Consider the following 16,441-nt stretch of genomic DNA (forward strand, 5'->3'; position numbering starts at 1 on the left):
CCGCTTTCATCGATGCAAGGATCCGGCTGGTTCTCGGCACGAATGCCATGCATGCGCACTGAGTCACTCACCGAACGCATGTTCCCAAGCAATGACGGAGATTCCCCCGTCCAGGCAGGTCGTCCCGGTGGAACTTGCGCCTGGGAAAGGCCTTTCCACCGGACACTAGATGCTCTCGGCGTCCACTTCCACTCCGTGACTGGAAATGAGGCTGCTGCACGGGTATTCATATGCGCGCCCGTAGTTTATGTCTGAGGTGTCATCGGCCCCAACAAGCTTTAGATAGAAAGATAGTCCCGAAAATGGAATTTGTAACCGCTCGAGATAACTCTATCGCGTCGGGCAAGTTTCTTTTAACCGAAGCCTGCGTCGGCTCTGAGGGGTCCAGAACTCAATCTTGAGGCTCCGGGGCGTTCCCCGAATGCATACATGCTACTACTGCGTAGCACCGCGTCGAAGGGCACACCGCTTGACAACAAACACGTGTATCGGCCGACAGTCTATGTATGGCATTGTCTTGACAAGGAGAAATATTGTTCCATCATGTGGTTGCTGGGTCCATCTTGCCCACCACGGAAAGAAATCGCCTAGAAAGTATCCGGGCGTTGTGAGACATTGCATTCAACCCTGCCACAGGGTCGGACGGGTTGTGGGCCGCGTCAGCTAGTTGCAGCAGCCCATGGATCTTGTTGAATTGCTAGTTTGAACTGCAGGCGATTCAGGGTCTTCTATCTGGTTCTATTTCACGGTTAGTCTAGCCCACTCTCATTAAGATGGATTTTCAATGACACCGGTGCGTGCTAGACGCGACGCTCGATCGCCCCGTGAACATCAGTTGCGCTGGAAACTCAACTGAACGCGCGATGACGTTAGTGGGAATAAAGCAGCTGGCCTTCGGAAATAGACGACCCCGAGCTCAACGGTTGTTGATGGATCGCATCTAGTTCCGCTTCTCATTGGCTGAGAGCTCTGGAACACCTACACCATTGAGTCATGGGAAGATCTGTCTGTCTTAACCCCGTGTCGTGCTTCCGACGGCTTCAGATGAAAGCACGAAATCGAGGGCTCGGAGCGGGATCGCCACCACGCTAAAAGAGCGGTCGAGACGGCGCTCCATGTCCCCTCAAGCCCTTTGCCCCCACCTGCGCAGAGGAATATGGATTCCGCCGACCAGGTGCCATGGCAAAATGACCCTAGACCCTTTCCGTATTAATAATGGCTCTCGCTGACTGTCTTGAATGCACATGCAAGCTCCCGCCGGCTAGGCGGTGCACATTGTTGGGCTGTATGTCATCACCTGCAGTGTGCGTGGGGTTTTACCCCGAGATAAGGGTTGCATTTCGGCTCCATCGAATCTGTTGTTTGGTCAGACATCTGTTCCACGGAGCTTTCTGGGATGCACTTTTTTTTCACAGGTCTCGTCCCCACAGCCATGCACAAACAACTGCTGCCCGACACGAGGGCACAACTGATGCCATCCCCTTTCTAGTAAATCCGAAAAACTCTTGACTTACGGGGAATATGAATTCCCCCAAAACACTCCGGTGGAGATGACAAATGATACTGCCGTGGAGCGTATGCCGGCCGCGGGTCCCTAATGACAACGGCGCCATCCCGTGTTAGTGCGAGAGTGGAGCAAACCTTGGTCTCATAGACTCGACTTAACACACACTGCTCTCCTCGTCATCAGTCGTCGCAAGTCGTTTTCATACTTTCTCTTCTCTTGGACCAGTTGCTTTGGCCCAACCATAATTCATCGACAGCTGTCGAGTTCACTCAACTGTCGCAGGTTCTCTTTCAACTACCCCATAGACAAAATTGATACACTTCTTTGCGCTAGATACCCTTCCTTCCTTTGTTATCCCACCATAGACTTTCGGCATCATGACCGGTCCATTGAGGCCCGAGGAAGACGGCCGCTGGGGTGAGAATGCGGCCGGAGAGATCTCCATTAACGCCGCGCTCGATGAGTTCCACGACCTCGAGAAGGAGCTTTCGACATTGCAACACCGTCACTCCACGGCCGCACATCATTCACAACCCAAAACCCACGAACGCGATGCAGGGGGTGAGAGCGACTCAACCATCGCGCCAACTGAGTCCGGCGAGAACTCGTTCGACCTCCCGGACTTTCTCAGGCGGGGGATCATGGACATGCGCACGCCAACAGGAGGGCCAACGAAGAAGCTCGGGGTTTCGTTCAAGGACTTGACGGTAAAGGGAATCGAGTCATCAACCAAGCAGGCCGTCACGTTTCCTCGGGATCTTCTCAATACGTTTGGTCCCGACTTCTATCACTTCATCACCGGCTTCTTCCCGAAACTCAAATTTCACAAAGAGCCCACCGTCGACCTCATTCGGAACATGACTGGGACAGTGAGACACGGCGAGATCATGCTGGTTCTGGGTCGGCCGGGTTCTGGATGTTCGACCTTTCTCAAGGCCATCGCCAATCATCGAGACGAGTACGCCGAGGTCGACGGAGAGGTGTACTATGGCGCGATCCCGGCTGAGGATCAGCTGCGACTTTTCAGAGGAGAGGTGGTCTATTGTGAGGAAGATGACCGGCACTTCCCCTCTCTCACAGTATGGCAGACTTTGTGGTTCGCGCTGAAGAACAAGACCAGGAAGAGGGAACAGTGGACTATCCCCATCATTCTCGACTCGCTTCTCCAAATGTTTGGCATTGATCACACCAAGAACACGCTTGTTGGCGACGAGCATATTCGAGGCGAGTCCCTGTTGATGCACCACTGCGAGAGGCGTTGCTGACGATCTCTAGGTGTTTCTGGAGGAGAACGCAAGCGTGTAAGTCTGGCAGAAACTCTCGCCACAAGAGCTTCGGTCGTCTGCTGGGATAACTCCACCCGCGGGCTTGATGCCAGCACGGCTCTCAGCTTCGCCAAGTCACTCCGAGTTTACACCGATGTCAGTGGCCGCACGACGCTAGTCACACTCTACCAGGCAGGCGAGTCTATCTATGAATTAATGGACAAGGTGCTCGTGATAGACGACGGACGTATGCTATTCCAAGGCCCAGCCAACGAGGCGAAGAAGTATTTCGAGGACTTGGGATACTTGTGTCCCCCAAGACAGTCAGTCTAACCGACCAAGACTGCTGAGATTCAGGAGCTAACTCTTGCATCTCAACAGGACCACGGCAGACTTCTTGACCTCCATCGCCGACAAGAACGCCCGTCATTTCCAGTCCGGACGCGAGGAATCAGCCCCAAAGACACCTGAAGAGCTTGAACAAGCTTTTCGCCAGAGCGAGCACTACCAACGACTACTTCAAGACGTTGACGATTACGAGCGGGATAGCAAGTCTACGAACAGCGAGAAACATCGCATCTTCGAGGAAACGGTCAAAGAAGGTGAGATTGCTATTTTCAAGTTGGATCATGTATCGATGACTGACACAAGACACAGCCAAGAGCAAGACTGTTGTCGGAGACTCGGTTTACACTGTCTCGTTCTTGAAGCAAGTCACCGCTTGCACAAAGCGGCAAGCATGGCTGCTGTGGGGCGACCGAAACTCCTTCTACACCAAACTCGTCATCATCATCGCCAACGCCCTCATCGTCTCATCGTTGTTCTATGGAGCCGGACAGGACACCTCGTCGGTCTTTGCTCGCGGCGGTGTCGCCTTTTTCTCAATTGCCTTCATCGGATGGCTCCAGTTCGCTGAACTCCTGCCCGCGGTCTCAGGACGTACCACAATCGAGCGACAGCGAGTCTTCGCCTTTTACCGACCATCAGCTGTCGTCATCGCAAGGATGCTCCTCGACTTCCCTCTCATCCTGATCATGACGCTACTCTTCAGTATCCCTGTTTACTTCCTCGCCCAGTTCGACGTCGATGCGGCCAAGTTTTGGATTTACACGTTACTAGTGTACACGGCGACTTTCTGTCTCACGACAATGTACCGCATGTTTGCATCCCTATCATCCACAGTCGATGATGCCGTCCGATTTGTCGGAGTTGGTATGTACACGATGTCATTCCCGTTCCCAAAGGTCGATGCTAACCGCACTTTCAGTTCTCAACATCATGTTCATCTTTACTGGCTACGTGATTCCGAAACCTGCTCTTCTTAATGACGCCATTTGGTTTGGCTGGATCTACTACATCAATCCGGTAGCCTACGGATTTGAAGCACTCCAGACCAACGAGTTCTTCGGCCGAGAGCTGCAGTGCAGCGATTCTCAGCTTGTCCCTCGAGGACCTGGCTCAGATCCCAACTATCAAGGATGCAGTCTTCCCGGCTCAACTCTCGGTAGCACTGTTGTCAGTGGTCCGGCATACATGCAAGCCTCATTCGAATAGTTAGTCTCACCCTCTCTACCCAGAGTCGAATGACGTTCAGCTCACTGACCACTACCAGTTCGAGGTCCAACCTCTGGCGCAACTTCGGCATTATGCTGGCTTTCACCGTCTTCTATCTTGCGATTACAGTCGTTGCCGTAGATACGATCAGATTCAAGGGCTCCGGTGCGCAGTCACTCATCTTCGCAAAACGGCCAGACACCAAGTCGAAGGAGGAGAAGAAGAAGAGCAACATGGCGGAGGAGACCTTTGAGCCGATTGGTGACGGAAAGAGCGTCTTCACTTTCAAGAACATCAACTACACAGTCCCCTACGGCAATGGTGAGCTCCAGCTTCTCAATGGTGTTTGCGGATACGCCCGTCCGGGAAAGATGATTGCGCTCATGGGAAGTTCCGGTGCTGGCAAGACGACTCTTCTCAACACGATTGCACAAAGACAGAAAGTCGGTGTTGTTTCTGGCGAGATGCTGATCAACGGCTCGCCTCTCGGAGCCGAGTTCCAGCGAGGCACGGGTTTCTGCGAGCAAAGAGATATTCACGAGGGCACGGCAACCATTCGAGAAGCACTGGAGTTCTCAGCTCTCCTCCGACAAGAACGTACCATCCCGCGAGCTGAGAAGATTGCCTACGTGGATCGCATCATCCACCTTCTTGAGTTGAGCGAGTTGGAAGACGCGCTGATATCTTCGTTGACCGTGGAACAGAGGAAGAGAGTGACGATTGGAGTTGAGCTTGCTGCCAAGCCCAGTCTCCTTCTGTTCTTGGATGAGCCAACCAGTGGCTTGGACAGTCAGTCCGCCTACTCTATCGTCCGATTCCTGCGAAAGCTTTGCGATGCCGGGCAAGCGATTATCTGCACCATCCATCAGCCATCCTCGGACCTCATTGAGCAGTTCGACATGATTCTTGCTCTCAACCGCGGCGGCAACACCTTCTATTTCGGACCGGTCGGCACCAACGGCTCCGTCGTGGTCAACTACTTCGCGCAACGAGGCTTCCCTTGCCCTCCCAGCAGAAACGTCGCGGAGTTCATTCTGGAAACGGCCTCGAGACCATCGGTAAAAGATGGCAAGCGCGTTGATTGGAACGAGGAATGGCTCAACTCGAGTGAGCACAAGGCCATTGTAACGGAAATTGACGAAATCACGGCTGCAAGACAAGGCCCTACGACGACATCCTCGGCGCCGACCGAATTCGCTTCATCCACAATGTACCAATGCCTCCTTCTTACCAAGCGCATGTTCGTCCAACATTGGAGAGAGCCTCAGTACATGTACAGCAGAGTCTTCGTGCATACCGTCATGGGCATCTTCAACGGATTCGTGAGTCGTCTTCATCGATTTAAGCACCGGTACCAAATGCTAAGTGACGTATAGACTTTCTGGATGCTGGGTAATGATATCACAAGCATGCAGAACCGCATGTTTTCAGCCATCATTCTCATCTTCTTTGTGCCCCCAACAGTTGTGAACTCGGTCGTTCTGAAATTCTTTCAAAATAGGGACCTCTGGGAAGACCGCGAGTTGCCGAGTCGGACGTACGGCTGGGTTGCATTCTGCACAGCGAACGTTGTCTGCGAGATTCCTATGGCCATTGCCTCCGCTACGATCTACTGGCTTCTATGGTACTTCCCAGTTGGCTTCCCAGCCACTGCTTCAATCTCAGGCTACACCTATCTCATGGTCCTTGTCTGGTCGCTGTTCCAGTCAAGCTGGGGACAATGGATCTCGGCTTTCGGGCCGTCGTACTCGACGGTATCTAACGTGAGTTTGACCTTCAGCTAGCCACGGCGCATTTGACTAAACATGCACCAGATTCTGCCCTTCTTTTTCGTGATGGTTGCCCTCTTCAACGGTATTCTAGTACCGTACGACTCCATTCCAGAGTTTTGGCGGTACTGGATGTACTACATCGTAAGTCTCTCCAGTTCAATTCCACGAGTAAGCCAGGTTCTGACCCATCATGTAGAACCCGACGACCTGGTTCACACGCGGTGTTCTCTCCGCCGTACTTCCCCCGGCCGCCGTTCAGTGCGCCTCTGCGGAATTCGCACGCTTTAACCCGCCGCCTGGGTCAACCTGTGGCGAATATGCGAACAACTTTGTGACGCAAGTTGCTGGCACCGGATACCTCGAGAACCCCAATGCGACTTCCAACTGCGGCTACTGCCCCTACAACAACGGTGGAGAATACATGAGAACACTCAACGTCTTCCTGACCGACAAGTGGCCCTCATTCGGCATCTTGATTGCGTTCGCGGTGGCCAATTGGGCTCTGGTTTACTTCTTCGTGTACACGGTTAGAATTCGCAGGTGGACTTTTGGGGTGTCTACCGTGGCTAAAGTACTGTCGGGCATTGTTGAGAAGTTCAGGGGCGGGAAACAGAAGGAAGCGGAGCACGTTTGATTACGTCTCCATTGCTTGTTAAGCGGGACGGAGTCTGGTCTTGTCAACAAATCACACTGAGCGGGGCTTAGCACCGTTACTCCCCTTGGTGTAGTTGGTTCATCACGTTCGACTGTAATGGTATATCCACATCCATCGAAAGGTCTCTAGTTCGATTCTGGAAGGGGAGAACCTCTCTTTTTGCAATTTGGCCGCACTTCTGATTCAGTGTGACAGTATGTTGTTACGACCCGTTATGCAGGAATAACAGATAACCAACCCACTTAGGCATTGGGCGGCTAGGACAGGACATTTGTACTGCAGGATCACAGGAACAACAGGGACTCACTTGGTAACAGAAGAACTATGGTCTAAGTCACGTGACGATAAGATAACGATCATATTAGATCAATATGATCCAACACGACTTAGGGGCCAAACGATCATTCTGGATCGTAATGATCCAGATCGACCTAAGGTATAAAGGAATATGTTCAGAATTAGACTTATATATAGTGTGACCCTGAGCCTAGCTTATAGTCAGACTTCCATAGCTCTTCAGCAATCAACTTAGTATTCATCCTCACAGATACTCTCAGCTTACCTTCACTGCGAATTACTTATTAAGTCTAAGACTGATCACCTTAGCCTCTGAAGACCTGATCTACTATCAGCCTACGACCTACGAACCAGACTACGACCCCAGTGTACGGTTATAACGTGTCAATCCCCAGCTTCTGTTAGCAGACCCTACTGTCGGATAGCTGACCGTAACATAAGGCTTATACTGAGCATATATACGCCCTTAGGGCCCCTAAAGTAGGGCTTCTAAAGTAGGGCCCCTAAAGTGGGGCTATATAGAGCATATACTAAGTATATGATAGGCCTCATACCATATAGGCCCTTTATATATATATAATAGAGGGCTGAAGTTCCCCTGCGCCCCCCTCGGAAGTCTGTAGACCCCTGGGCGAGCAGCACTCTGGGATCTAGCAATACCTCCACTACCTACAACCTGTAGTTTCCGCACAAGCCCTTTTACTCGCAATCAGCGCTAGCCACAATGTCCAGCTCATTGGGCGGGATCTCTATGGCACACTCCCCATTCGCATTGCAAGTTCCCTTCTGCTGGAGATTCGCAACGCTCCCAGTGCATGGCTGACCTTGCTTGCCGCTCGCTTGGGTGTTGCCCCCATTTCCTCCAGCAGGTGCTGCGTCACGATTTAATCAGTGATTTTGCTTAAAACCCAGGTGTCCGCAACTGTTGGCAGCTCCTTACATGCAAGAGTCTGGCTGGCCATGATGGCAACGAGAAAAGCGGCGACAGAGTAGAACTGCATATTGTCAAAAGTTTTTGTATGGAACTTGTTATACCAGATAACAATTCTGAAAAACGTTGCTTTAAGGTTGATGTAAGGAAGCTTAGATTAAGGTTGCTTGTCTTAGGCTTCGGGTGGGAGCCGGCAGCCTCTTAAATGGCGAAGCAGAAGTAAAGCTCCCAGCTGTCAACCAAGATGACGGGCACGATAAAACTTGCGAACCTATCATCGGATGGCGTTTTGACAGTTTCTGATGCATCTCAGTTCCAATTCTGGGTTTCGTATCCATGTCGACCGTGTTGACTTGGTTTGATCGGGTTGAAGTCCTGTCCGACTACACGTACATCACGGCTTGTCACCAGTGTAGCAAGCCCCGCAATAAAGCTTCAGGACCTAGGTTCTTAGATAGGGAGATTCAATAGACTGACTCATCATTTGATGAGACATGTCTCGGAAGGTGCAGTCTTATTGAAGCAATTTACTATCACAAAATGGCAGCGCACGCAGAAGAACAGGATTAGTACACTTGACTTGTTTGTAATGACCATTGCAAGGCCCGTGCAAGTCACTGAAATGACCTCGCTTATGTGAGTTGTCTCACAGTATGTGTCATTGTGCAGCTGCTATTGACCGGGGAAAGTATGAACCTCATGTTTCATGTGTCACCTGTGCACCTGTCAAGTTACCATAGTTAAGATGGGGTCTCCGAAATTTGGATTGTACAGCGACAATGTCAAATTATCTCGATGGTGTATTGCCCCTCGCTATCAACCTCAATGTAATGTTGCGGACTGAGAGTTTGAAGACGTCCCTCGAACGCATCTTGGAGTTTTGAGCCTGGATAATGGCTCTCGAATGGGATGACGAAAACTCCTACCCTTTTGTACGTTCCCCGTTCAGCTGTTCTCAGCAAGATCAGACCGCGTTCCGTAGGTCTTTCCACGTCCTTCCCTGTAACAACATGCAGCAAAAGGAATTCTTCCGATCTGAACCTTCGAGCGGTGTCCCAGCACATGACTATGGATTTGCCGCTGTGAAAGTAGGAGTCGAGGAATTCCTCAAACACGACGTGGCGTGTCACTTGGATCCAGTGAGTTTCTTGGTGTATGAATTGGCGAACCCTGCAGACCGGTCCGCGAATACGAAGGCAACAAAAGTTGGTGCTGTCAAACGGATTTGGTGATCTGCGTTTTGTTTTGATACTGATGGCTTTGGTAGTCGATGAAAGTATGGAAAGGTCAGGAGTTGCAATGGGTGCCATAATAGATGCCCAAGACCATGAAGGTGCGTGCCTTCTCTCAAGATCAGTCTCATCTGCTTCAGAACCGCTCATAGACATTGACTGTTGAGTCCAGATTAGTGACAGAGGAAGGTAATCATCCCACATCCCGGCCAGATATTGCGACGAAGGTATGTCCATTGCTGAGCAGAATCTCTTGGCCACTGCCGATATTGCAAGGAGATAATCATGAGCGAAAGTCAGAGAAGTACGAGAGTACATCATTACAAGATGATACCATCGCGATTTCATCTGCGCTACCTCGTATGTTCCTGGTTTGATTCCTATAAACTTATCGAAGCCTTCAAGCTGGAGATTCGGTAGCCCCGCAGGCAAGGTCTCTGATGCTTCGAGCGACCAGCACTCCCAGATGACCTGTTCTTTGGTGAAATGAACGATACGTGGTGCTAGTGTTCTTTCTTGAAACACTTAGCCCCGTCGATTTAGCGGTCCCTCCCACGGACGAAGCAACCGTTTCTCGCGGAATACTAGTAGCAGCATGATTTCCTCCGTGGATAAAGTATTGGCAGTCGCAATACAGGGGTTCGTTCGTAGCGTAGGGTGGCACGATCAAATATCAAGCCTTGATAGACATCACCTTCTGTGGCCGAGATGTTGAGAGTCGAGTTGGAATAAATATTGTCCATCTGCAAAATCTCAGCCGTCCTCTTGAGTTCGTCGTCTTGCACGATGCAAAGCGCGGCTATCCAGACATAGCGGAACCCCAAAGCTCTGGTAACGTGTATTGCATGTCTAAAAATGGCGGCTTCCTCACAACTCAGAAGATAAACAGAGAAGTCTCCTGTGAGCAGAGAGCATGTTTCCTCCGTGAGCAGCATGCTTGGAGGACTTCCCCATCTATGGCTGAGAGTGAGGTACTCGGTGTCTGGTGGCAATGCCTGTGCTGAGACAACGAAAATTCCATGAGAGTCCTCGATACTGAGCTGATCGAAATTCGACTGGTTGATCTCCCCCGTTGGGTAGCTATGCAGCGCCGTAATCGGCCCAACGTCTACTAATCGTGAAGGAAGCCTGCCTGATCCTTTGGGGCTGGCGCACTTTCTATGAGACGAGAGGCAATCTTGAAGCCACAATCGCAACCGATTGAGTGTTTCTAGAGACCATGTCTGAGACGAGCGAAGAATTCGGATTGTTCCATGTCCAGCTGTACACATGTCAGCTTTTTGCATTCTACCTTTGGACCACAACTAACCGCCCTGGACCCGCAAGGAGCCTGTGAAGTACTTTTGAAACCCTGGGTCCGCATCATCAATCTCTTTGAGTCTAATACTGACTTCAAAGGAGTCATCCTGGGTTCTGGAGGCTCCGAATATCAGGCGCTTGCCGGCCGTCAGCGGTTCAGCGAGGTGAGGTAAATCTGCCTGTAGGAGCACGCACATATGGCAGCTCTGGTAATTCACGTTGGCTAGAAGACGTGACTGATACCTCGCATCAAATTCAGTCGATACTTCTTTCTGACTGGATGATGAAAGAATGATGCCTGCATGTTGAAGAAGACTGTCCAAGTCGTCACATGTGGAGTGAAGCTGCGGATGTGACATGTCAGTATGCAAAAGGGAGGGCAACGGTGGTTCAAAGAACATCAGGAACAAATTTAATGCCGCACCAAGTGAACGCGAAGGATGAACTGAGATTATGCAATATGCCCGCGTTGCAGGACGACGTTGTTCGGATTGGTTGAGAATGGTTCGGCAAAGGTTCGCCAAGAGTAAGCTCTTGCGCCTACTTAGGTTACCCGTAACCCAAGTACCCCGGCAGTGTAATGCTGTTCTCCGCCATCATACACATGGGCATGTCAGCAGGTATGACATGGAACTTTGGTTTTTCTCCTGCATATGCTGTAACTGTTACGTTCAACACTATCGACCTTGATTAAGGTGACCCAGGTTGATTACGGAGATCGTCGTCCCGTTTGATAACGCTCTCATGTTAAAATTCACCGTCGATGCAAAACTAAGACAAAAGTAAACGTGATCTGAGTATGACAGGACTCGAACCTGCAACCACGGCCAACTTGGTAATTGGGGTACCGGAAGACCGCACGCTAGCCATTGCGCCACATACCCGAAGGTGGATCGACTGGCGATTTTCGCAGTTGTTGATTAACAGAGCTGCTCCACTGTTGGTAATGGAGACCAGTATCCGGTCTTCGGCGTGGGGCTATTGCGCGATGCTGGCATTGGTAGCTCTCATGTCGCCATATGTTGAGTATGCTTTGGATCAGTCACTTTCAGGTGGATTCAAAGTCTGAGGCAAATCTGCTTGGTGCAGTAAAGCCAACTTATGTTGTGCTATGTTAAAAATTTTTTGAAAGAGTCGGTTATCGCTATGTCTAATGCCCCTTACCCCAAAGTTTAACGCCGTTCGCTTTTGGTCGTCCGTTGATTTTGACCAAGCCATGCAGTCTGCTCATCCAAGCGGCCGTAGTGCGCATCTACAACTTCTTGCTTCAAATAATCCAATCGGTGTCCACAACGCGTCCACTTCACATCATGTGGTGTCGCTGAGTCGTCACAGCATCCTCCCCAACAGTCCCCAATGCGGTCAATGAGCGACTGGAATGGCGCGTTCTCGCTGCGTCGGCTGCGGTCGATGATGTTCAACATGGTCGGGATCGCAACCTCGTGGAACAAGTCCGCGCAACCGTAAACGTAAGAAAGGAAGATGAAGTCGGCGAAGAAGCGGCGGGGGATGTAGTAGATATCCGACCAGCCTACACAGAACTCATCCTCGACGACGTCGTATCCGCGGTTCATTCGAATAATCTCGCCGTTGACGGTGACTGCCTTCTCGTTCCACTTGTGGTACCATCCCCACCATTGAGGGAACTTCTGCCAGTCGTTCATGCACATGTAACGCGGCCCATCACCCTCAAACTGGCGCGTGTTATGCGAAGTCGGGTACCAGATGGACTGCCGATTCTCGTCAACCCAGCCCATGGGATCAATCCAGGAGTCGAAATGGAAGTACATCAACCCCTCGATATCCGGTTGCTCGTCCAGTATAAGCTTCATCGTATGCGCCACTTGCATATAAATCGTCTCGTGACGGTCGTATTGCGAATGCGTGAGGTTGTGGTAGGTCTTCGGCTTATCCTCCATGACTTCCGGCATGGAAATGTGGACAGTGTGGAAGAAAGGCTTGTACTTCATGATCAGAGGCACACGCTCCATGCGCTTCGCGTTCCAGCGAACCATTGCAAGAGTGTTGCTAAAAGGCGAGGCGGTAAGGTTGCCTTCGCCAGCTTGAATTTGGAAAGGTTCCTTCTTGTCCGTGAAAGGTCGAATTATTTTAGCCGGCGGTGTCAAGCAGTGGCCATCGGTGTCGTCCCTCATGACAAGTCGATACTCGGGCGTGTGCGGGGGCTCGGCGATGGTTGTGAAGGGTACGATGCCAGCGCCGATGACACTGGCCAACGTCATGAGGCTGAACTTCAGCTTCTAGTATAATGTAAGCAATCTTGTCAATACGATATCTCTCTGTATCAAAAAGCTTACCTTTGATGTGCCTACAGAGTAAGCTGGCGCTCGGTCCTCAGTAGGCGTCGGCACGCTGTAGTCTTTCAGGGGGCTGAATTTCAGGTAGGCCAGCGAGGCAATGAGTATGAGCGCAGTTCCTGGGATGATGAAGTAGCTGTATCTGACGGGCGTGTAGCTCATTGAAGCCAACAGTAGGATAATCGTGGTGGCGTCGTTAGTGAACCATCTGGCCCAGGAGTCGATGTCTAGTAAACTGAGGTTAGCAAAGAAGCGCGGTACGCAAAGGCCTGAGCACAAGGCAACTCACGTTTAGAGGCAACAGTAGAGATCAGACCTAGCAGCGTCATCATGATGACAACTGAAATGCCTCTGTTGTTGTAACCGTCGAAGAAGCCCGGCTCCATCACATTGGCGTAGCGTACAAGCGCATGTGCGAACAGGTTGAAAACAACACCAAATGCGCCCAGGATCATGTTGGATGCATTGGAGCTGAGCTCGGTGTTCTTGAGCAACTTCTCTCCATAGATGTCTGACAAAGAGCTAAAAGCAGATTGTGCGACGAAAGCGAAATAGAGGTGCAACTGGTATGTCGAAGCTCTCGTGCGATGTTGCGGGTAGAATTGGGAGAGGACCAAGCCAGAGGTCTGCGATTGTCAGTAGGTCTTATGCCGGGAGAAAACAAAACCACATACCTGGATCAGAAATGCCATCCACCTCGTCTTGGGCCCTCTCAAGCCAAAGGCTGGTGTCGCGAAGAGAGCGGCGCCAATCGCGATGCCGCTCTTCATCAGCTGCACAGTTCCCGGGTCGGCCACTAGATAGTTGAGGAACAGCTGGTTGGCAGAGATTTCACGTTAGCTTTCTTAATGCGCAACAACTGCACGGTGGGTAGAGCTCTTCCAATCATACCAAGTTGCTGGCAATCATCTGCAGCAGCGCGATCCTCGCAAAGGCAAATCTGATCTCCGCACACGCATCTCCCCAGACGAACCGCCACAGCGCCCTTACACCTCCAATCGTCTCATGCGTTAAAACTTTCTCGGTGTTGTATTCGAGCGACGACCGTCCGCTGTCATAGTTGTCGAGATCCAACTCTTGCGATTCGCCGAGCGAAGAATACTCGGTACCATTCGCCGTTCGTCTGCGCACTTCGCGCTTGAATAGGATTGTCGAAATCAGAAACCTCAGGAACTCGGAAATCGTTAACGCAGACGTCGGAGAGAAGTTGAATTGCCCTCGTTCGCGGGCGTCGAAGGTGTTTGCTGCCGAGCCGGCTTGGAAGAGGACGAGCCCGAGCGCTGTGAGACACGGGACGAGCCCGGAGCCGGAACCGGTGAACGCCAGCGCCCGGCGCAAAGTCGACCGGACCGCCATAGCGCAAGGCGAAGCAAGATGCGAAATACGGCGCGGTGGGTGTTTCTCGGATAACCGTCGCTTCTCGATCTCGCGGAAGGGTCTATTTGCGCGGGCGAGGGATCATGTTTCCGCAGAATCGATCCAAGTCGAGTCGCTGGCACAGAAAGGAAAAGGACAGACCGCTTGGCGACAACCTACGAGTCGCGGCGGGGGGATCAGCATGTAAAAGAGACCCCGGCTTCACGGTTCGTACGGGCACTTGAGGTGGCATGTAAAACCGGGGACTGGCAGGGAATCAAGCTCTGGCAGGGCGATGGTTCTGCAAGGGCCAGCGAGAGAATTGTTAAGAATAACTCGCGACGGTGGGGGGTGAAGATGCGCTTGTCAGGGGTAGACAGCGGCTGTTTTGCAGGACATCAAGGAACCTTCCATTGCGACGCGGATCCTCTCTGTTAACAGATTGATTAGGGTCGCAGTGCGTCAGTTCGCATGATCCCTGAGAGACCTTTGAAAAAGCGCCGCCAAGTGGAGCGAAAAGCTATGGTTGTCTCCGTTTAAGCAAACCTTCTCCTGTGGGCTGCCGAAGCACTCGGCAAGTCCTTTTCGCCCACTATCAGGGCAAATGAGGATGACTTGTCGGTAACTCTGGCAGAGAACATGGCCAGTAATATTCAACACCGCCATGAGGCGTCGTAGGGCGCGAAGGTAATATAGGATAGAAGAAAGATTCTCTCCCAAAGAACGTTGGCGCGCCGCGCGTCCTGTAACATGTTCTCCAAATCGAACAATGCGGAGAAGCTTCACTGACTGTGCTGCATGGCATGGTCGTTGGTGGCCTTTTTCCTCCCATCTTGAGACTGAAGAGGCACGTGTTGGACCTTAGCATGAGTCGCAACGGGTGCCGCGGGATGGCACTTCAAGGGCACAGCCTGCGCCAGAAAAAGTGAGATGCGCAACCGAAATCTCAGTCTGCTCTCAGCGGACGCATCCAATTGGCCTGTCTTATCGTTGAAGACTAGGGCCTGGATACGCAGTACCAATTTGGGCTCGTTTGAGGGGGCTCCATGTTCAGCACGGTTCACGGTGGCGTAGCCGTGACGGAATGCAGCGCTGAAAGAGCGTGTTCAAGGGGGAAAGGACCCGTTGAAGAGCGGAAAAGTAGGGCTACAGACTTTCAGGCAGGAAAGCACCGCTGGTCCGTTCGCTGTCTTGGGCTGAACTCTTGCTGATGGCAGGGCGGCAAGAAGCGTTGACTCCAGAGGAACTCCGCCCTCTTCATCTCAAAATCTGTGATCAATTGTTCGTCGCACTGCGCTTATGGATGGACTTTGGTAGCTCGGCGGCGGCTCTAAATTGCTGCCTCTCCATATTCATCGGGCGGATTGCGAACCTTGGCTCATCACATGAGAGACGGGCGGGCGCATGTTCCTGTGCCTCTGCCCCGCATAAACCCATGCTTTCCCCATTCCATGAAGACATGCGTAACGATGCGTTCCTGCAGCCTGTTGAATCATAGGAAGCTTGGTGTTCTCACGGCACGATCTGACTGTTGAGGTGGATGAAGGCAAGTTGTAGATTTGAAGGCAGTTAGCAGATCACGCTTGGGAATCCGGTGCTGGAGTCCTGAGTCGTGGTCGCGTCTGCACGTATCCGTAGCTCGGATTAGTAGCGCAAGCAAAAGTCCCATTTCCCGCCATCTATTTTGTCCCCATCTCCGCTCAGTGAGCACTGCAAATACATGATCACTACAATGCCCCCAAAATGATGCCAAGAGCTTTGCCGCTGCCAGACGTGACAGAGGCCGGCCAGACGGACCCCCTGCGTTGCCACTGCAATGAAACCAACAACGCTCAGTCAAGGCCGACAGCAGCGCAGCCTTCACAACCACACAATGAAGCCACATCTGCTCTTGCGACATGCGCCCGATCACGCTGTCTGTCGACCGACAATTGCGCCTTCTGGCCCCTGCCAGACACCACGGTGCATCAGACCCCCACAAGCCGACACCATTCGAAGCGAAACTTTCCAGCTCTAGTACCGCAGGCTGGGCCAGATAATTGACTTCCGCTTATATTTCGGTGTTCGCCGTTCCACTTGATCGGCGGATAAGTTTTCCATTTCCATTTGCGTCGTTATTTTGACCTTGACAGCTCTTCGATTCAGCTGAGTTCTGTTCCTCAGCTGCCAGAACTAGTACAGGAGCTGAGATGAACCCACCTCATATTATTTCTGGTTGCTCACACGACGGCAATTAAGTGATCATCAAAAGCACATGG

The 16,441-nt window shown here is 51.7% G+C and overlaps 3 protein-coding genes across 3 annotated transcripts; 1 reads left to right on the forward strand and 2 right to left on the reverse strand.

Annotated features, from left to right (window-relative positions):
* Window positions 1-1,884: 1,884 nt before the first annotated feature.
* bfr1-0 (Brefeldin A resistance protein) lies at window positions 1,885-6,732 on the forward strand (the record flags this gene model as incomplete). The annotated part of the gene is made up of 10 exons (XM_037326416.1): window positions 1,885-2,709; window positions 2,783-2,808; window positions 2,838-3,095; window positions 3,154-3,374; window positions 3,430-3,984; window positions 4,040-4,325; window positions 4,385-5,648; window positions 5,703-6,089; window positions 6,141-6,239; window positions 6,295-6,732. The coding sequence occupies 10 exons, from the start codon at window positions 1,885-1,887 to the stop codon at window positions 6,730-6,732; spliced, it is 4,359 nt and encodes a 1,452-aa protein (XP_037176015.1).
* Window positions 6,733-7,749: 1,017 nt separating this feature from the next.
* On the reverse strand, window positions 7,750-8,051 carry CGCA056_v011170 (uncharacterized protein; the record flags this gene model as incomplete). The annotated part of the gene is made up of 2 exons (XM_037326417.1): window positions 7,750-7,922; window positions 7,991-8,051. 2 exons carry the CDS (start codon window positions 8,049-8,051, stop codon window positions 7,750-7,752), a joined length of 234 nt encoding a protein of 77 aa, XP_037175880.1.
* Window positions 8,052-11,684: 3,633 nt separating this feature from the next.
* On the reverse strand, window positions 11,685-14,183 carry Slc35a3 (UDP-N-acetylglucosamine transporter; the record flags this gene model as incomplete). The annotated part of the gene is made up of 5 exons (XM_037326418.1): window positions 11,685-12,770; window positions 12,828-13,054; window positions 13,117-13,453; window positions 13,502-13,642; window positions 13,719-14,183. 5 exons carry the CDS (start codon window positions 14,181-14,183, stop codon window positions 11,685-11,687), a joined length of 2,256 nt encoding a protein of 751 aa, XP_037175213.1.
* Window positions 14,184-16,441: the final 2,258 nt, after the last annotated feature.

Source organism: Colletotrichum aenigma, assembly GCF_013390185.1.
Source record: "Colletotrichum aenigma strain Cg56 chromosome Unknown KSG_Cg56_contig07, whole genome shotgun sequence".
Classification (NCBI taxonomy): Eukaryota; Fungi; Ascomycota; class Sordariomycetes; order Glomerellales; family Glomerellaceae; genus Colletotrichum; species Colletotrichum aenigma.